Here is a 21,305-nt window from a genome sequence, read left to right as displayed (position 1 = left end):
CAGGCATGTATGCAGTTTAACAAACAGATAAATACAACAGTGAGACAGTTAGGCCCTCTATATCTGCCTGGGGCTGTCCAAGCAGTTGGAATAAATTGGCTGGCTCATTAAGATGTATGTCCCCTATTCAAAACCATCTCATTTCCTCTCTGCTTTACATTAATCAAAATGTCAGTTTGCTCTAATGTAGCCCACTGCCTCATAGTTCAGTTCAATTCTGAACTGTCAGGGAAGCTGTAATACACAGCAGTAAATACACTGAGGGCTGGTGTGTCCTGCTCCAGTGCGTTCTGGACGAGTGGTGTTAAGTATTGCTGACTAAATTAGGATAGCATCAGAGAGGCGTGGAGGGCAAGCTGCATGTTAAGCGGAATCCTGTCTTTTCTCTGTGTAGGGACATGCTGTGGTTGGTTTTTGGTTGCTGGTTGGGTGTTAAAGTGTGAATACATATTTCAAATTTTACAGTAATGAAACATAAGCATAATCACAAATTATGTCCACTAATCGCACAGAGCAACAAAAGCTACAATCAGATCTTCCCTAAGGCATCTCCAGAGTCCTGTTAAAATGAGATGATTCTCTTTGGGCAAAGTGTGCCAGTTGGCAAAGAAAATAGACAATGAATCATGGTGATTACTGTTGCACTTGCTTATTCTATTCCACTTTTTCTACGGTAAGTAAGCCTCTAGGAGTTTGTCGGCAGCCTCTGTATTTTTGGAAGAGCCTGAAATTGCTAAGATTTAGGGACTCTTACTGTAACACACTCCACTGCTGTATAATAAGTTGCTGAGTGCTGATTTCTTCTACAACAAAAACACAGTGACATAAAATCTAATTAATAATAATAATAATATTCTATATAATATATAACATTCTGAAGACAGTGGGAGGATAAAAAGATTTTTTTATAGTGGATAGTAGAGAGGTGACAGAAAATAAGGGTAGAGAGATGGATGTCATGCAACAAAGGCCCAAGGTCTGACTCAAACCAGTGACATTGTGATTACATGGTCAGTGTCTTAAGGCCGATTTATGCTTCTGTGTTAAATCGATGCCGTGGCTACATACATAGGTACGTGCAGATACCGACCCTACGCCGGACCCTACGGCGAACGTTCTCCTTCTCCATAAACGACATGAAATCAAGGAGAGGGTTAACTTTTCCTGCTAGTGATTTCCGACCGTGGTCAGAAAGCACAGTACAGGGGACATACTTTGTTTCTCTTACTATGCCTCTAGAGTCGGCACTCACGCCAAAGCGAATCACCGTCACTCTCTCACTCGCTCTACCACACACTCCCCACACACACGTGCCAGCCCTGCTATTCTCTTAAGAGATCGATGTACACACCAACGCACAAGAATAAACTTCAGGCCACTATGGCAAAAGCTCTGCATGGAGCCTCCACAGAACCATAAATCACGCTTTAAACCCTTGGTCACCAGGATGTACGTCGACAAATATAGTCTATCAGTTTAAAAAAAGCCACCTCTATAGGCTGGCCTTTGAATACATGTGTTGCTTGCAATTCGTTTTGGATTTATTTGTATTTTAATTCTGTTTTGTTTGTTAACATTCTTTTATTGTTGAGTTCCTGTTTTATAAATTGTGTATGTGTTTTCATGCTGTGCACTGTCATGATTTTTTTATTATTAATTGTAAAGCACTTTGGAATTGCTGTTTGAAAAGTTCTATATAAATAAAGTTTACTTACTTAAATATTATTTACTTTGTTCTGTTTATAAAAAAATGCTTCGGCTACATGTTTTTTTGATCAAAATATCATACCGATAAAGCCCCAATGAATTGAATTGAAGAGACAGAGAGAGACCTGACACATCACTTCCCCCATGAATAGCACTGTGCTGTTTCCTTTTTTCCCTTGTTTTATGGTAATACACTCAACTCCCAACAGTGTCTAAAGCTAAGAATTGGTTTAGAGAAAGTACTTACAGTCAAGCTGTATTTCAAATAGCACCACGTGACGCTGAAATGCTGAAACAATTATGACAGTCTGTCTCCCGATAAGACCTGTCATTGTCGTCCTTCATAAACAGATTTAGAGCTCGAGCAAAGAACCATAATGGAACAGCCGACAGAATATGATAAGGTGATATTGCCTCAGGGAGATGTCTGGAAAGGTAGACTCCTGGAAAGTGGAAAATAGTGTTGAGCGCAGACTGCTAAGCTTAAAGACAAGAATATCCAATATTAGTCTACTCAGAATGGATAAATCCAGCAATCATTGCAATGTAACACAGCTGCGCTCCTTCAAGTTAGACTATAAAGACAACGGCAAGTTGGCGAGAAGAGGAGGAGTGACGGGAATTAAGACTGAAAGAGAGTAATAAATAGCGAGGGAGGTTCAGGAATGAATGTTAAGTGTTTCTATTGTTGTTTGCCCTCAGACTTCTTGTATCGATCGCCACCTCTCTATTTCTACTTATTCAAGTTGGAACCAAATACGTCACCTTATCAAATGACATTAATGGAATAGTTAGACATTTTTGGAAATGTTATCAACTCTATCATCGTAACATCGTATCTGTGTGGGTATAAGTGTGGAGCTGGAGCCAGGAGGCGATTAGCTTAGCTTAGCATAAAAACTGGAAGCAGGTGGGAAACCAGAAGCATGGCTCCATCTGAAGTTCACAAATATACACACCGTAAAACAAAAAGGTTCCCGGCTGCCCAAAAAATGAGTTAACTAAACTTGAGTCATTTCAAAGTGGGCTCATGAGTTGTGAAAATGTAAAACTAGCTGAATTATGATCAATAACATATACAGTATATTTACCTTAAATAAAAGATAAAAGTTGATTCATGTTTTACAGCATACCAACACCTCTAAAGCTCACAAAAGAACACATTGTATCGCATTTCTTTTTTTAAATCTATGTACAGAAATCTAAAACACAACAATTTGTGTGTGTTTTTTAAGTAATGTGCTGTTTCTTGGTGAACAGCAGCTCCATCGAAAACCACAAATTGTTGTTTTTACATTTCTGTTTGTGTGCGGAATGAACAAATGAGATAGAACATGTTAATGTTGAAGCTTTAGAGGTGTCATTAGGTGTATTTTTTAACTTTTGAGAGAACCAGACCAGCTGTTTTTCCCCCTCTTTTCAGTCTCTTTGCGGCAGTCGCTGTCGATATCGATATTATACAAATTGTTGTGCATAACTTTTTTATACAATATCATACGAACCTGGTCATGACAATGTGTTGCAGCTTTATACCCTCTGTTTCAAATATTAAGTATTTCTCTACCATATTATCATGATTAGATGAGCAACAATCAGGTTTCGGAAAAAAGTCTTCCTTTAATTAATTTAATTAGTTGAAAGTGTAACACTCAACAACTAGGCTGCAGTTATGCCAACATCAACCCTGTAATCACAGTTTGATTCAAAACTAAGCTGTTGAGATGGCAACGACACCTGAAACTGCTAGACTGAGAACAAAGCAGACAAACACAAAAAAAGTCAAGTTGGTTGCTTCAAATAGACGAATATAAAATTAAGTGGCCATGATGAGCTTTGAAATTGCTACCAACTTTCAAAAAAGGTAGCTAGACCCGCTTCAAACAAGTAAGATAAGCACAAACAAAATACAAAATACAGAAATAATCAAAACTTTGGCAGAAAAATGTTCATCTAGGACTAAGGTGACCAGATTTCTGAGTCAAAATACGGGGGCATTTTCAGCTCAGAAGCATAAATACCTCCAAAACAGGTAAAGTTTTTATCTTTGTAAAACTTAAAACGGGGACACTGCCCCAGGGGCGTCACTAGACCTAGAGCTGCACTGGGGCACAAGCCCCTTGTAAGAAAATGTTAACGTTTTAATGCACCAATCTGGTGGTACTTTGAAAAGAAATTCAGAGGTTAGACTTGATTATTCTTATCTATGGATGGAAATATTTGTGCTGTAGCCTGAACTATTTTACACTTCAATATTATAACCATGCACACACAGGTGGAATAGTTTTTTAGGGCCCGAGCGCCAACAGCGGCGAAGGCCCTATTGAAACTGAAGGAATTATTATTCTTCCTTCGTCCGGCAAATGAATCACCTTTTTGAGGGGCTTAACATGCTCAAAACCTCACCAAAATTGGTGGTCGCATCAACTCTGGTGAAAATTTACGTATTTTAAGGGTTTCGGGAATAGGCGCACAAAAATGGCTCGCTAGCACCCCCTTCAAAATTAAAGAAATCGAGCCCCTGCAGTACGTTTAACGTAGACTCACGAAACTTGGTACACATATGTAGCATGTCAAGACGTACAAAAAAACGTCATTGGAGCCATACCCTAAGCCCAACAGGAAGTCCGCCATTTTGAAATGAAAGTTCGAAATTAGTGTGATTTTGGCCATTTCCATGTGTCGTACTTTAATGAACTCCTCCTAGAGATTTCATCCGATCAACTTCAAATTTGGGCTGTGCCATCTTAAGACGTTAAAGATGAAAAGTTATTAAAAGAAAAACTTTTCGTCATAGGGCATGGCCGTGGCGGGGCGGCCATTTTGTGCGTTTCGCCATCGAAACAGGAAGTGGGTGTAACTTCATGATTTTCCCCGCCCAATATGCTTAAGCAACGCCTCCTTTAATAACTAATGACCCGTTTCTTGTACACTATTGTGTGAGGTATCATTAAACTCAACAGAGAGTTCCGTTTTCATTGGTCATGGTTTGGCCCGCCCCCCATGCTTTAGCCACGCCCCCTGTCACAGCTAATGAACTGTATGAACTGATGAGTCTTGTGTGAGATATCATTGAACTCAGCAGGGAGTTCCCTTTTCATTGGTGACGATTTGCAGTGTCTGAGTGCCGCGCAAATGCACGGTCACAAGGAGTGCCGTCCGCCAGTAACCCCGACGCGCGCAGAGGTGCGAGGGCCCATCCAACGCTGCTTGCAGCATAAATTCTTCATATTTTTGCATTAATGTCAGTAGGAAGCATTCCAGTAGAAATATATACAGTATTCATATTTGTAAGTGGGATATATATAAGTAAGTGGGATTGTCTGGAATCTGGCAATATAATAACCATTATGGTGGGATACACTGGCTAAGCAATTTACAAAAATGTCTGTGCTGACATAAATAGTTTACATGAGAAAACAGTATAATTTTGTCCCAAAGTTGGAGACCATGTAGACATTTTGTTGCAATTTCAAAACTGGATTACCCGGGAACCGCTTGTTGTACCGATGCATGTGTTGAGTGAATAGTTTGTGAGATATTTCACAGAGAGTAATGGGTGTGCAGAGATTTATGCAGAATGCAAATATGATAACATTTCATGTAAGTTCAATGTTAATTTTCTCGCAAACCATTTGTCACAGCAACTGGCGCTAATATCATTGGAAAGCTTAGATTCTGGTTGAGGTGGTTGTGTCAGACTTTGGCTGAGTCTCTATCTGTCAGACGGAGAGCAGGAGTGCGGTTGTGAAGAAGTTGGTAATTTCATGGCACAGATTAACACTTTTGCATGCACTATATCCGTGTCACATTCTCATTAGGGGCTAAGCCCCCCTAAAGGTCTGATCCTAGAATCGCCCCTGCTGCTACTTCATACTTGTACTCCACTACAACTCAGAGGGAAATGTTGTAATGTTTACTGCACTACATTTATCTGACAGCTTTTGCTTTATTGCTTCACGCTGGACTTGTTTATGCAACAGCTCATTGAGTATTGGATACAATTAAAACTATTGAGGACATATTTTTCTTTTACATTGGTCCAGTATTAAACGAGATCGCTGCAGTCGGCAATGGCGAAACAAGCTGCAATGTAAGTTAATAGGAAAATTGTCCAGCTTGTATTTACGTTCATAAAAGTGCTCGTTTTGCCACTGACAGGCTCAGATGTCTGACATTATGGAAAGGATTTCTAAGGAGGTCGACCTTTCTGTTAAAAAGTAAGATCCTTTTTTTAAACATAAAAAGTCCGCGAAATTGCGTTCGCTAAACCCACCAGACTCCACGTAAATAAACTTTTAGCATCGTAAAATATGGGCATTCTAGAACGGCTCTAAGCAACGCTTGCTCTGGCTGTCTTGAGCCTGCGCGTGTAGGGTGCACGACTATATTTGGTCAATGTTTTCTTTCTTTCATTCCAATTTCGGGTCTGTCAGTCACAGTGAAAACTGGGGACATTTCCGGGGACAGCTCCAGCCGGGGACAGGTCACCAAAACCGGGGACTGTTCCCGGAAACCGGGGACGTCTGGTCACCCTATCTAGGCCTCCATCAAGACGCTGGTTGGGAACATGGGGCTTTAATGTAAAGATTCAAGTATTTTCCAAAATATCAAACTACTCCTTTAAATGCACCCCTGGACACAAGGTATTTTTATCTATCTATCCATCTATGTATCTATGTATCTATGAAGAAAATGCCCTCCATAATTAATGACTTTGTGTATTTCGCTCCTTCTGTCAGCAGAAACTCTTTTCTCTTACAACACATTAGGGGATGCATAGATGGATCCACCAATTTGGACGTGCTGGTGTTGGGTCTTTCATTAATTATTTCCTGCTGTCATGTTGCAGTCTCATCATTTACCGTGCTCGGTCCTCCTCCCAGCCAGCATGCAGATATCTGTGCTCTCTAATTAGAGAGGCTGACACCAGTGACCCGCTACCTGTTTGAAGCTGTTTTGAAGATGAAAATATTCCACTCGTTTATTCCAACGTTTGCACGACTTTTTGTTGTGATAAATCAAAGATGAACCTTCCTTTAGGGTTTCCTACTGCCAGAAAAAAAGAAAGTATTTTTAAAAAGGATTTCTTCAAGCGTATTTGTCCTTGCTGACCCTGACGTCTTTTTTGAGGTAGTAGCCTACACCTCAGGAAAAAAGTTCCTTGAGGAAATGCACATAAGAGGATTTCTGCATTAGCTGAAGTCATTGCTCAGCCACCATCAACAACAACAAAATTGATTATTTTTCACATCCCCAACTCTCTTGCAGGTGTGAGTTCAACCTCTGGCGGGCAGCTTCTTGTTTCTGTGGGCAGTCTGCTGGATGACCAGCACTGGCACCATGTAAAGCTGGAGAGCCTCAGCACTCACCTCAACCTCACCGTGGATAAAAACACTCATCAGGTTCACATACCAGCTGAGCTCAGCCACTGGGACATTCACCAGGTGAGAGAAACATTTCAGCACACAAACACACATGGTTTAAAGTGGCACTCCATTTATGGAATATGGCAGCTATGGACAGCTTGAGTTCATGTTGGTTGCAAAACTGAGCATATTGGAGCAAACTGAGTCTATGAGTAAAGAGAATGTATCTAAGATAAGATACACTTTATTGTCCCGAAAGAAATTTGTCTTGTGCAAAGGTGCTAACAATAGCTACATACAAACACATTCATTACTTGTCAATCATTCAGTACAAAACAGACAGTACAATACATGACAGTATTTATACAACAAGTCAACAATGTACTTTAGGACAGGAAAAATCCAATAGACGAGGAAAAATACAAGAGATCGTCCACTTGAGAGGGTATTGCACATGCCGTATTATAAAATAAAATACACGTAGTTAAGGATTGCACTAAATAAAAGAACACAACTTGGATATGGATATGAATGGATGTTTTTTATCCATGTCAAAACTTAAGTAGTCTTGCTTTGCCAGACCTTCCTCCACAGCGCTGCGGAGAAATGTCTGTCTAGTCCACACAGCATTCTGGGATGGGAGAAAAACGCGCTCTGGTTTATTGTCATTTTTTTAAACCAATCACACTCGTCTTGGGTAGCGCTTGCCGCTGGACGGAGCCACGGTGCCACTGCAAAATTGCCTCGGGAAGGAACTTGTTAACCACAGTCCTCATGAATCGACCGGAGTTTAAAATTCCAACACAAAGAAAGCGGAACGTAACAGACATCCGGTCGAAAAGAGTGAAATCCGGCGATATTTCCGGTGGCAACGGACCAATCCCAGAAGTGGAACGTCATGGATTTGGACTAAAACTTCAGTAACCTTTGAATCCTGAAGGGGGTGATGGTTACTTACGTGTGTTGTTTTCTTGTGCAGCTAAGTCTGGGAGCTGTCCAGGGCCATGGACTTCAGAAACCCATCCTGTCCAACAAAAACTTCCATGGCTGCCTGGAAAACCTGCTCTACAACGACCTCAACCTGATACACCTGGCTAAAGAGAAGAACCACCAGGTCTCTGTGGTGGTAAGTTATTGTGTTTCTGCATCTTTGGATTATCATTATGGAAATCTGCCATCCAGTGTTCACCATCTCATGATCCTGGTAAAGCCTTGTTTTTGTCCTGTAGTTTCTCAGTTATTTATATCCTTTAATGGCATTATAATCAAATGCTGCTATGATGAGAAACTCAATTGAACTCAAGTTTAGTTCGATTCAGACTTTCTGTGATCCTCCTCCCACTGTTTTCTCCTCTCCCTTTTTCTACATCCATGTCATTATTATGCTAAAGGTCACTGTCACGATTATTATTGTCATTATTTTTATCATCTTCATCATCATCCTCTTCATTTTTACACCCGCCGTTATCATCACCAGTGTCATCACTTGCACATTTTTGGAGTTGCAAAGCCTAAAGCAAAACAAAACCTAGAGAAGAAAAGTCGAGACTTAGAGATGAAGAAATCGCAGAGGGAAGGATGTGGAGAATGAAAATGAGGAGACAGGGAGCAGGGAAAGAGAGAAACTGGCACTTTCTGATGTATAGTAGTCACAACAAAAGTTTATTTAATATGAATTTTATGTTAAATAAGTGTTCAGTTTACGTTTGTTATAGATTTCCCTGAATACATTATACTAACTATATCATATATCCAGTGTGCTGAGTATCTTTATTTGCCTCCATAGGTAATTTAGTTTTTGTAATTTGTAATGAAAATTAAAATCATGCTTCAGAACATTGGATCAGACTTTTTCCTCCATTGAATCATTTTTATTTCCCCGATGCCATGGCGGGATAAGGAGGTGTTAGACAAATACAGTGAAAGCTGGTGCAAGCGCTGTGTGACCCCGATGCTTCCATTTTTTTTTTTTTTTTTTGTAGCTTATTTTAGCTGCTCAGCTAATATCAATATGGTAATACAGATGTCCTTTTTCAGAGAGCTGCTGATGAGACCTCTGTGACATCGAGTCAAACCGAGTTAGCCTCTGCAACCAATGAATATTTATGTTTTATCTCTTTCATAATCATTTCTCTCTCTCTCTCTCTCTCTCTCTCTCTCTCTCTCTCTCTCTCTCTGTCTCTCTCTCTCTGTCTCTCTCTCTCCCTCCCTTCCTTCCTCTTTTTTTCAGGGCAATGTGACCTTTTCTTGTGCTGAGCAAGTTTCAGTCGCTGTGACGTTCACTGACTCCATGAGCTTCCTGCGGTTGCCAGGACTGACATCGTGGTCATCAGGGATTGTTTCAGTGGCGCTGCAGTTTCGCACGTGGAACAAGGCGGGGCTCCTCTTGACCTTTGACCTCCCGCAGGAAGAGGGTTCAGTCTGGCTGTACCTGAGTGAGGCCAGACTCCGCCTGCAGATCACTAAAGCTGGCAGGGCCCAGCTGGAGCTCAGCGCAGGTCTGTCCAGTCGTGATTTAGCAGGTCTGAATTTGTTGACGGCGTTTTTTCCATTGTGTAACAAAGATGTCATAACATGTTCTCATAGCTCATATTTAAACATAAACATAAAATGCCAGCAAATTATGGCTCACAACGTGCAGCATAATTCTTCCTAATTTACGGTGTTATTTATTGAATTAATTACTTGCACTTACGGTGTACCAATACAGTATTGAAGGAAAACTCATCTGGAAACTTTTTTAATTTATGCTATAGGTGTTTTTTATTTAATGTGTACCTATTCTATTAATCTGGGTTACAGAATAATCTACTGAAACAACAACAAATTCTAAATTGGGAAGAATTAGGCTTTAAGTTTCTGGCAGTATTTTAAAGAGCCTCCCCAAATTTGTTCTATCTAAGCACAAAAAAGAAATTAGAACCAGATTCCATAGCATCCTAGTTAGCCGTTTTGTATGCGCCTTATTTTGCGCTCTACATTATGCAAACTATTCGTTCTTGTGAGGCGTGTGAAACCGCAGTAAAAAATTTGAACACAAAATTTCAGTCAGAATCTTTTAGTGTGAAAGTTGTTTCTAGGCTTTTAAACAGTATTCTCAAGGTCTACTTACTAGCTTTACTTTACTTACCTTAAACCACATGTCACAGTCTTCCTCAGTGGACAGTTTGCTCAGTTGTCATCATGTTACCTAAGTACGGAGCTTCGGTCACATGATAAGAGGTGGTCATATATGGTGGGAAGCCAAACTCTGCCTGCAGTGGAAGACTGTGAGATGTGGTTGGAAGTAAAAAGCTCCAGTAAAAGCTAAGAAGTGGACCTTGATTTAAGATGTTTTGATATAATCAAAATGTTGCTTCTGGCTCATTAACGTCTCGAAATGTCATATTCCTCCAGGCTACTCGCAGTAATTCAAGTATAACACTGAAACTTATCCCATACTTAAATCACAACTCTATACTGCTCTACATTACCTTCATCATAAATGATATATGAACTAAAAAAAGGAGTCATGATTCAGATTTGCAGCCAAACCCAGACAGCAAACAAAATAAAATCATAGCTCATTTAGTCAAATAAATATGTAAAAATTGTGTGTGCATAAAGGCTCAGGACTGAATGATGGTCAGTGGCATTCTGTGGAGCTGACCTCCAGGCAAGATCATCTGAGCATCACAGTGGACAAAGACGAAGGATCCACCATCCACACCAGCATCCCGCTTCCTCTAACCACAGATAGTCAACTCTTCTTCGGTGGTAAGAAGACATAAAAAAAGTGTTATGTGTACTGTTTCCATCTGTTTTTTGTTTAAAAAAAAAACTTGATTCACCGTCATTGTAGCTATCTGCCACATTTTAAATTGTATCTCAAGTAGACCTGAAGATGGGAAAACTGCTGATATGGACATTTAGGATGAAATTCTAAATTCACGGAGGTACTCGGGTAATAATTATCATCTCCATATCTACTTTGAAGGTTTAGTGCCACCCAGAGAGGGGATGAAGCCATAAAGCTGCTTAGTCTCTCTCTCTCCACTCCCTCCTCCGCTTTCCCTTCTCTTTCTTTGAAGTTTCCTTTTTTTCACATTATCTTTCTTCTCTCCTTTTTTCAAGTTACCTCTTTCCCGGTTTCCTTTTTTCTCTTCTTTCCTTCCTCGATGCATTCCTTATTCCTTCCCTTTTAATTTATCTCAAGCTCTCTTTCAATTCCCCCTCTCCTGTCTCTGCAGTGCTTCCTCTCATTCCAGTTAGTCCACACATGTTCTAGCTCACACAAATAAAGGGCTATGTATGCTGTAGATGCAAACATTAACCCACTACACACATCTCATTGTCTCTTAATAAGATTGTGGCCTTTAACAGCCGCTTTTCCAAACACAACACAAGTCACATGGTAGTTCACCTTTAAGATTAAGGATCAGTTTTTAAGTGATTTTAATCCTCAAAGTGAAACACAGAATTTCAAAAACATCCCCCTTGAGTCAGTGTCACTGCCATGAGGAAAACAGCTCCAATTAAATCTTCTTTTGAGCTCCTCATATTTAAAGCGACAGTAAACAGTGACTCATCTTTCCTCCCCTCCCTGACTGTAATTAGAGCTACGCAGAGCCCGGAGTAGTAATTCTGTATTTGGCCACAGATTGCCACCATCCAGGATCAACCTCAAGCATGAATCTCTGATGGATAAGAAATGGAGAGCATTTACACGCTTTGGCGAAGAGTAGTTTTATATGACAGCCACCTCAGGTCTGCCTATGCTAAGGGCTTAGATGAAGGTAAACAGAGAATCAAAAATCAGTCTCATGAGATATTTTCCTCTGGAGAGAAACCAAACAGCAGCTAGATACAATGGTGGAAGAATTAGAAATACTTTGCTACAAGTAAAAGACTTGAAATGTTAGCATCAAATATACTTAAAGTACACAAAGTATAATAACTCATTATGCAGAATGGCCCATAATATAATGCATATTGTAATATTAGATTATAATGATTTATACATTAATGTGAACATCACTTTAATGTTGCAGCCTATGATAATAGATCACATTTTATTTGTTGATTGTATTTTGTATTGTTAATCTGAATGTTGAAAGTAGTACAGTAACTAAACTTATCAAATAAAAGTAGTGGAGTAAAAAGTCCAATAGGTGTCTCTGTATTGTAATTGTAGCACTCAATATAAATTAATTTAATTCCATGTTTATGGGTAGTCCTACCAAGAAAACAGCATATAAACAAATACACAGCTGTAGGCCAATCATTGATTGAGCATCATGTGTTTTCTTCCTCAGGCTGCCATGTTCAGGAGAGCAGACAGGAGTGTAGGAACCCCTTCAAAGTGTTTCAGGGCTGTATGCGTCTCTTGACTCTGGATGGCCAAACTGTTGACCTGATCAAGGTGCAACAAAGGCTGCTGGGAAACTACAGCCACTTGCAGATTGATATGTGCGGCATCATCGACAGGTTAGTCTCCAGTAGTGTACCATCAGAATTTTTTTTTCACTGCTTACTGTGTAGGTTGTTTTTAATGTAAAGTACTTTGGGTTGATGTGTAATGAAAGGTGCCATACAAATAAAATTGAAATTCATATTGCAGTTTACATGCACAGTGTGTGTTGGGCTGATTGCTCTCATTAACTTTTCTGCTGATGTTCCTCTGCTTTGTCTGGTGATTTGGTTCAAAGTGGTTTCCGCAGTCGATTTGGGATTTGTTAAAACAGTGATAGTAAGTCAGTAAGTACTAATTTATTTGCATTTTGCTTCTGGTTTGGACCTCTTTAAAGGAAGTTGAGAGCCCACGTGCAGAAAGAAGCACTTATTGTCTGCAAATCATATGATCCTACTAACAAGTATCATCCAAAAGTCTGACGTAGCTTAAATAGCTTATGTTGAACTCCATTGAACTCCTATACTATAAACTTGGCCACTGTAGTGTATCTTCAGTCAGTCTCACATACACTATGCTGCTGCCATAAATACTCACTATTATACCAAACCTGCAGCTGAAAATAGAACCCAACAAATATGCCATTTACTGAAAAAAAAGTATATATATATATATATATATAAATGAAAGTATATATTCATGATGCATTCGTTTGCATACATTTGATGCATACACTTTCAATAGTAATAAATGGGCTGAGAACCAGATAAACAAATGCCCTGTTGGTTTTGGCCTTTCTATAGGCTGTGTTGATAATAACAAAATGATAGAATATTGCTAGGTTTCTTCTTCAACTGAGCTGTTTGAGAGACACAGAGAGACAAGGGAGTAAACTGGGGAGGCATACTCAAGACTCAGCAACCAGAACAAAATGAGCACAGAGTATATTCAAGCTACCAAATGATGAAATAATTGGCTGGAGCATCCCAGTGGCTGTCAGTGAGGACAGAAGGTAGTGCTTTGGACAGCTCTCTTGCTGCTGACTAACTGCAGATTCAGGACCTTGGACAGCGCTGTAGCAGCATCCAGACTCTCATTTCAGAGTTTACTGCATTTTCAGGCATATTTGTATCTTTGTAAACCCATTCATATAACATAGATGTATTTACATGTGCTTTATAATGGGTGCATTTTTCTGTACAGCATACAAGTTCTTAACAATTCTCAGTGTGTACTCAGATAGAAATAAAATACACATTCACTATTAAGTATTGCTTTTAATAGGTGTCCCCTTACATTATAATTAAGGGGATGCAAAGAACATTTGTGATTTCAAAATATACCATCTGGTAGCCTGCTGACTCGGGCCTTTTGATCAAGTAAAACATCTGGGGGAGGATATAATCAAAAAAATCACCCGTGAAGGAAAGTCTGGCAAAAAAAAAATCCAAATTTAATTCCATACTCCTTCTACACACACACTTGTTAGTTTCCAAATCTGAACAATCTCTCTGGGGTGGCTAAATGACTTGTTTATAACACGGAATGAAAAAGATCATGTTGAAAAATCCCTCCCTGAGGCCCAAGATTAATCAGGGATTGAAAAAGGAGCACCAGTAGCCATTTATTAATCCAAAACTCACATTCTTGGCCACTTAGCACACCGGCTGCACCTAACTGCCTTCCTAAAGAGAGATGGAAAGACTTACTGTAAGTGCTGCTAAGTGGATTAATTAGAATTGAGAGGCAAATGTATTTCATCTCCTCGTTCACTTAAGGTGATTATCAAAGACAAAATGGGAAGAAGGTTCTTCCTAAGTTATCATGGAGTGAATAGAGGTTAAGTATACCCTAACAGAGCATAGCTATACAATTAGGGATTGGCAGCGAGCTCCGATGGTCAATGTGTCAGATTAGAAGATTATAAAGTCATACATTCTAGCTGTGACTAACTGATGTTCTAGGAACTGGCTTCCAGGAACAAGAATCATGCAATCATCATGGAGGAGGACACAAGAATTGACAAGGATGCAAATTCACGAAGGCCTAAAACGGTTTGACATTTTGGGAAATACACTTATTTGCTTTCTTAAGTTTCTATCTTAGTTAAATTAATGTAAATGTGTACATAAATAAACAAAGAGTGATACCACTCTCATCATCATCTGTCAATTGAATATGAAGCTAGGATTTGCCTAGCTTAGCATAAAGACTGGAAAAGGGGAAAACAGCACCTTTAAAGCTTAGAAACTGAGGTGTAAAAATGATAAATTGTGGTTTTCCAGAGTATTCTGTGTCAGAGTATTTCTTGGGCTGGGCGCAGTGACTGCCTACCGTGACGCAGGTCGGAGTATGCATTAAACAAACTAGTTTGTTTCGTCCATTCATTGGCATGGGTTATACAAATTGCCACGCTTGAAGACAGGGCTAAAAGTTTGCCCCCTTAGAGATGGGTACAAAACAATAAATCATATGAATAGATATAATGGTGCACATCTTTGGATATTCTCTTCCTTATGGCATTCATTGTGTGCATTTGGCTGTACATACAAAAAGTGACGGAAGCAGTTGTGTAAAGAATGAAAAAACGAGAGAAGTTGCTTGTCAGATTTTCAGTTTTGGATCATTACAAAAATTGTTGGACAGCTCCAAAATCTGACATGGGAAATGTGTTGAGGGAGGGGGTTTCAGACTTTGTTTGAACAAGCACTTTGTTTGAAGCATACTGACACCTTTAGGACACACTTGCTTTCCAAGGCTATGAAGTCTCTGAACTTACTACTCCCTCCTGCCGACCTCTCTCCTCACTGTGTGTGTGTGTGTGTGTGTGTGTGTGTGTGTGTGTGTGTGTGCGAGATAGATGAAACTGTCTGAACGCAGTAATTCTGACCTCTTTGCTTCTGTCAGGTTCCTGACAACTTAATAATACACCTTGTCAAAACACACACACACACACACACACACACACATTCATAAATAAAAAGAAACACAGGTCACCAACAGGTCCAGTCGTCTTGTTTTGTTTGACTGTCTGTGTATCTGTCTGACTGTCAGCGACTTCAAGACGTTTGTTGCTCCCTGTGACCAGAGAATCACACATACCCACATCTTACACTTCACACTCCTGTGTCATCCCCAAACTCACCTGTGTGTGTGTGTGTGTGTGTGTGTGTGTGTGTGTGTGTGTGTGTGAGATGTAGCAGCTTACCCAGAACCAGGTGCAGAGCGGACTGAAAGCATTAAAATACATATCTTTCCTCATTCCTTTCTCTCTCTCTCTCTCTCTCTCTCTCTCTCTCTCTCACACGCTGTTCAGCAGACAGCAGTTATTTGAAGTCTTTGTAGGACATCCCAGTCTACCTGTCCAGTAATAGTGTGTAGATCGGTGGCTGAGCTGTTGTGGTTTAGCCAGAGGCAGTAATAGAAACCAGGGGAGATTGGATGCAAGCCCTGTGATCCAAGCTAAGTTCTAGGACACTGTCAACTACAAAGTCTTTTCACTCCAGTTAATCCAGGAGTCCTGTGATCTGAGCTGTGGTGCAGTATGCTGTCACATTGCATTGCAAATTGTTAGTCAAGCTAGGAGGCCTCCAGAGATTTATAGAGGACAAAGTGTTTGCAAAACTCGAAACTTTCTAGCCCTGAAAAGACTTATAGTAGATTTGGTAATACGGGCTACAATGCAGTTCACCGTTTGACCCAGGCTTGTGTTTCTGAACCTCTGTAATTTTCTCTCTCTGTGTTCCTGTTTGATGCTGCATGCTCCGCTACTCTGCCAACAGCAAACTGGATGTTGAGACAATGACAAAAAACTCCACCAACACTGCAGGAAAGAGTGGCCTCCTGTGACCGCAGATGGTTCTTGCCAAGCCAAGTTGCATTTTCCCAACTTTTGCCGAGCGCAGTGGGAGTAGGGACAAAGTGGATGATGAAAAATCCAGCAAAATAGGTGCATGCACAGATACAGTATTTGTCTCTTTTTGTCTACTCTTACAATGAAGATAAAGTCTTTTCTCTGGGTGTTGATTCTGGAGCCTGAGAAGGAGTGACCTGGTGGTAAATTGTTATTGTTATTTGTATGTGGTTGGCCTCCAATTAATTTACAGAGGAAATTAGGTTTAATATTGTTTGGGCTTTTACGCCTTTTTGGTCCAGTCCCCTGACCTCATTTCCTCAGGTTCACTGTCCAAATATCCAGTCACTGCCTCCATCTCGCTGCTGCTCACTTCATCTTTCTTTCACTCCATCACCCTCAGCCCTCTGTCTCACCTCTTCTTCCTCACCTTTTCTCCCCTTCCATCCTGCCCCATCCATGCTGCCTATTTCCTAAATCCTCTGACTACCTACTTTCTTTCATCATTTTGGAGATGTGGCTTTGCTCCAGGAAGAGTATCTATATGGCTCTCTTGTACTTGTATCTTTGTGAGAACCAAAGGGAGTTATAGAACTTGAGAGTGGGGACATTTTGGGTGAGGTTAAGGTAATGATTGGGGATAGGAATAGAGTTATGGTGGTAATTTAGGGAAAGTCAATAAGGATACTCACAAGTGTAGAAGTGCAAACATGTACAGTATGTATGTGATTAGTGTTAAAATTGCTAATATGTAAGGTTACAGGAAATAAATCTGAACCGAAGCTGTTTGCTGAGTAACAAAAGTTATGCTCTATGTCTTTATGAGTGTATGGACCAGTATTTTTCCACTGGTGTGGAATTGACTTTTTGGCTCACCCAATTATATTTTGTATTTATTTAACAGTTAAACTCTGCTGGAATTGTACATTGATGTGAGGTTGTATACATTGGAAAAACACATTCTTCATATTGGATGTTAGAATCGCTGTAATGCAGTGCTATTGTGTGTTGTAGATTCTTCCCATGTGACTGCAAATTACAAATTGGCTTATTAGCACTCAACTAGAGTTGATTAAATTGCACTTGGTCCTGGCTAAATATACAATACATTTTTAATGTTATAGGCCCTTAACAGCAAATTACATCCCCTCAGCTCTGAAAGTACCACTTCAACCACAAATACATCATGTGGGAAATACTATGGACATCATTCACTGGATGGATAGCTTAACTGTTGTTGGGGGTAATTTTGAAATCTCTAACACAGAAAAGCATGGGATTACCCTTTTAGCAAGCAGCAGCCTGTCAGTAGATTGGACACTATACAAACTCATTGTGCAGCCAAACAATCACAGATCTTGTGGAGACTCCAATGTCAAGGTTTAAATACATGACTCAGTGTAAACATTCACAGTCATAAACAATACAGCAGAGTGATTGGCCGAAAAGTTGATGCCTAAGCAAAAGAATAAAAAGGCAGAAATGAATTAAAAAAACAATATCTCATGGATTTCACTTTTTGTAAAATAAAAAAAAAAAGTTTGATTATAAGCTGTTAAAAAGAAAAAAGGAAAATGTCCTGTGTGCATCTTACGAGCATCTCAGCAGATGGGAGACTAAGGAAAGAACTATTGTTCCATGCCTTGAAAAAAAGGCATGTTTCAACTTCAGCTTCCTCTCAGAATGTTCACCACTTGACATGAAAATAAAGACTTATGAAGTTTTTGTTTAAAAGACTGAAACTTTTTTTTTGTTTTAGGACTGCTTTTATTCAGGTCCCTCCTACGCACCAGAACAGGCAGGTGTGCTGAAGGGCTGTTGTTCCTTTTCATACTAACATCCTTGAGAAACTTTCTTTTTGACAACTTTTTTACAGAAACTAAGGTTCTCTCTCCCTTTTCTATATCGCTGTCTCTGTCTTTCTCCCAGGTGCTCCCCCAGTCACTGTAAACATGGAGGTAGATGTACTCAGTCATGGAGCACCTTCCATTGTAACTGCTCCAACAGCGGCTACAGAGGAGCCACCTGCCACAGCTGTAAGCAACCAGCAACAGGGCATTTGCAGGTCTTTAAAATGCTTGAAGCCTAAAATATAATGATGTAAATAGAAGTTATTAAAGTGTTGAAATGTGGTCAGTACTTTTAATGGCCCTATTGTCTGTCATTGTCAGCAATAAGGACCGGTTTCAGTCAAATTAAAGACAAAGTATCACCTTATAAAGTTGTTATGATGAATGTGTTGCCAAACAGTTGCCTATTTACCTCTTCAGTAGACAAAGAGACTTTAAATTCATGTTAATGTTCATTTTAAGTTGTGTTTTTGGACACATCAAGTGAACAGAAATTGCACAATATTCACTCTTCTATAGCTCTGTTTTTGAGACTCCTGAGAGATCTATATCTGGCTCTTTAGTTGCTAAATGCTCAACTATGTTTACCCATTAGTAGTTACAGTAACATTGTCTGTCTGTTGTTTGGTGCTGGGCGCATAGCGTACAGTGGCTTTTTCTGTTTGTAACATTAAGAGTGAACTAGTCTATATCCCCGACGTTCCACTTTTGGGATTGCTCTCGTTCTGCCGGAATTTCCGCCGGATGTCACTCTTTTCAGATGTTCATTCTCGGATGTCCCGTTACCTTCCGCTTTCTTTGTGTTGTAATTTTAAACTCTGGTCGCTTTATGAGGACTATGGTTAACTGCTCCTCTGATCTCTGCAGGGTAAATCCAGACAGCTAGCTAGACTATCCATGATAGCTCCGCTCGGCGCTTAGCACCGCTTAAGACAATTGTGATTGGTTTAAAGAAATGCCAATAAACCAGAGCACGTTTTTCTCCCATCACGGATTGCTGTGTGGACTAGCCAGAACCTCCTCCGCAGCGCTGTGGAGGAAGGTCTGGCAATGTGAGACAAAAGAGTGAACCAAAACAGTACAGATTTTGTGGGCATTAAAAACAAAACAGGAAGAGGAGGAACTGGGTGAAAATTCTCTATGGGTTCATCATTAAGAACAACACCTTTCACAAACACATTGTTATTTCACCAATTGCTAAAGGAACACGCCGACTTATTGGGACTTTATCTTATTCACCATAACCACCAGAGTTAGATAAGTCCATACATACCCTTCTCATCTCCGTGCGTGTCGTAACACTGTCTGACGGCTCCACCGGTAGCTTAGCCTAGCACAGAACATGCAGGTGAATGGTTCCAGTAATCCTACTGCTCCGAGTTGTGACAAAAGTGACAAAATAACGCCAACATGTTCCTATTTACATGTTGTGATTTGTAGAGTCACAGCGTGTACAAAAAACAACGTAACATGAGACACAGCCATCTTCTAACCGTATACAAACTGTGAACTATATTCTCATACAGGCTTGCTGCAAAGCAAATTACTCCGCCCAAGTACTATATTCTTCCGCCTGAGAATGTAGTTCCCAGTTTGTTTACGGTTAGAAGATGGCTGTGTCTCATGTTACGTTGTTTTTTGTACACGCTGTGACTCTGCAAATCACATCATGTAAATAGGAACATGTTGGCGTTATTTTGTCACTTATTCAGAGCAGTAGGATTACTGGAACCATTCACCTGCATGTTCTGTACTGGCCTGATGCTGCTGGAGCCGTCAGACAGCGTTACAGCATGCACGGAGATGAGAAGGGTATGTATGGACTTGTCTAACTCTTGGGGTTACGGTGAATAAGCTAAATTCCCAATAAGTCGGCGTGTTCCTTTTATATATATTAAAAAAAAATCATTAGAGTAGCTTTCAAAGTAGTAACAATAAAAGACATGAAAAGTTAGACACACTTAATGAATTGCTTCTCAAAACTTTTAATATGTACACAGAAAGAGTCATTATCTTTCTCCTTAGTCTCTCTTAGTGCAACATTTGATATTTGAATGAAATATTGAATACCAAATGATGAAGGAACATCTAACAAATTGTAAATGAACCATAGATTAATAGAGAACAGGATTAAAACATTATTCTAGACATGTTTTCATTGCTTCTGCTTTACATAATAACAGAGAGGCCCCATGTCCCCTAACACGTTTCCTTTTGTGTTTCAGAACTTTAATTAGCCCTTTTCAATCGGGAATAGACTAAACAGATTGTTAGTACTTTATTATACTGAGTAATTTAGCTTTCCATTTAATTTTAAAGTCTTAAAGGCTGTTTAGAGGTTTGAAGTTTACAGGCAGGTAATTAGAAGAGGTTATCATAAAATGCACCAAATCACGTCAATCACAGTATTGGTAAACAACAGTAATGTCACACACATGCTCATAGATACAGGCACATGAATAAATACAGTTAATCTATTAATTAATTAAATGCAAATACATGAAAACATGCTCAACTATTTTGAGAACTATTAACTTAAGTTGCCATTATGAGATGCCATTGTGTTGCAGAGCGCTTGATTTTTAGTTGACTGTTATTGTAGTTAGAAGGTTAACCAATTGGCTAGCTACAGTAATAGCTATAGCCTTAACTGTCATTTACTGACATGTTAGAGCATAATTTAATGCATGTATTATCTTTTGTAGATATGTTCATTCTTTGGAAACAGAGAGGGTCAAAGTGCAAGAGAAATGTCTAAATTAAATGGCTGCTACTGGGAACGCCACAGTTGTGTTTACCGCAGACAACCTTTGCACAGCGTTGTAGCTTTCCTCCACTTAAACATGAAAGATAGTTTTTCTGTACAAATCTAATAATGAACCTTTTTGCAAAAAGTTATTTAATTCTGGGGAAAGAACCCTGGGGTTCCTTATTGAACATTTCTATGAGAGAGTTTTTAAAAGGGTGGGTTAAAACACTTCCCTCACACCTTTTTATATTAGTCTCGAAAGCAACTATACTATAAAGTATGAATATTTGTATACAATTAATGTATGTATTTTTTGATATAACCAGTTCTAATTATTGCTATATAGGTCAGAACATTTGAACTAGAATGAAATACTCAGAGCAAACCGCAA

The 21,305-nt window shown here is 39.6% G+C and overlaps 1 protein-coding gene across 3 annotated transcripts in view; it reads left to right on the top strand.

The window, feature by feature from the left end:
- The window catches only part of LOC116039153 (contactin-associated protein-like 4), a 113,101-nt gene that overhangs the window by 52,023 nt on the left and 39,773 nt on the right, over window positions 1–21,305 (top strand). For 2 of the 3 annotated variants that reach the window (XR_004102270.2, XM_031283953.2), the window contains exons 6-11: window positions 6,976–7,151; window positions 8,053–8,199; window positions 9,304–9,595; window positions 10,680–10,829; window positions 12,368–12,539; window positions 18,245–18,351. Coding sequence is in view for 2 of the 3 variants with exons in the window: in XM_031283953.2 (XP_031139813.1) it covers window positions 6,976–7,151; window positions 8,053–8,199; window positions 9,304–9,595; window positions 10,680–10,829; window positions 12,368–12,539; window positions 18,245–18,351 (1,044 nt within the window). In the remaining variant the exon portion in view is untranslated. The remainder of the gene's footprint in view (window positions 1–6,975; window positions 7,152–8,052; window positions 8,200–9,303; window positions 9,596–10,679; window positions 10,830–12,367; window positions 12,540–18,244; window positions 18,352–21,305) is intronic. The other variant, XM_031283954.2, reaches the window with a different exon arrangement.

This window comes from Sander lucioperca, chromosome 11 (assembly GCF_008315115.2).
Source record: "Sander lucioperca isolate FBNREF2018 chromosome 11, SLUC_FBN_1.2, whole genome shotgun sequence".
In the NCBI taxonomy this organism is placed as follows: domain Eukaryota; kingdom Metazoa; phylum Chordata; class Actinopteri; order Perciformes; family Percidae; genus Sander; species Sander lucioperca.
Note: the sequence above shows the minus strand (reverse complement) of the source record. Positions and strands in the feature narration are given on the sequence as shown.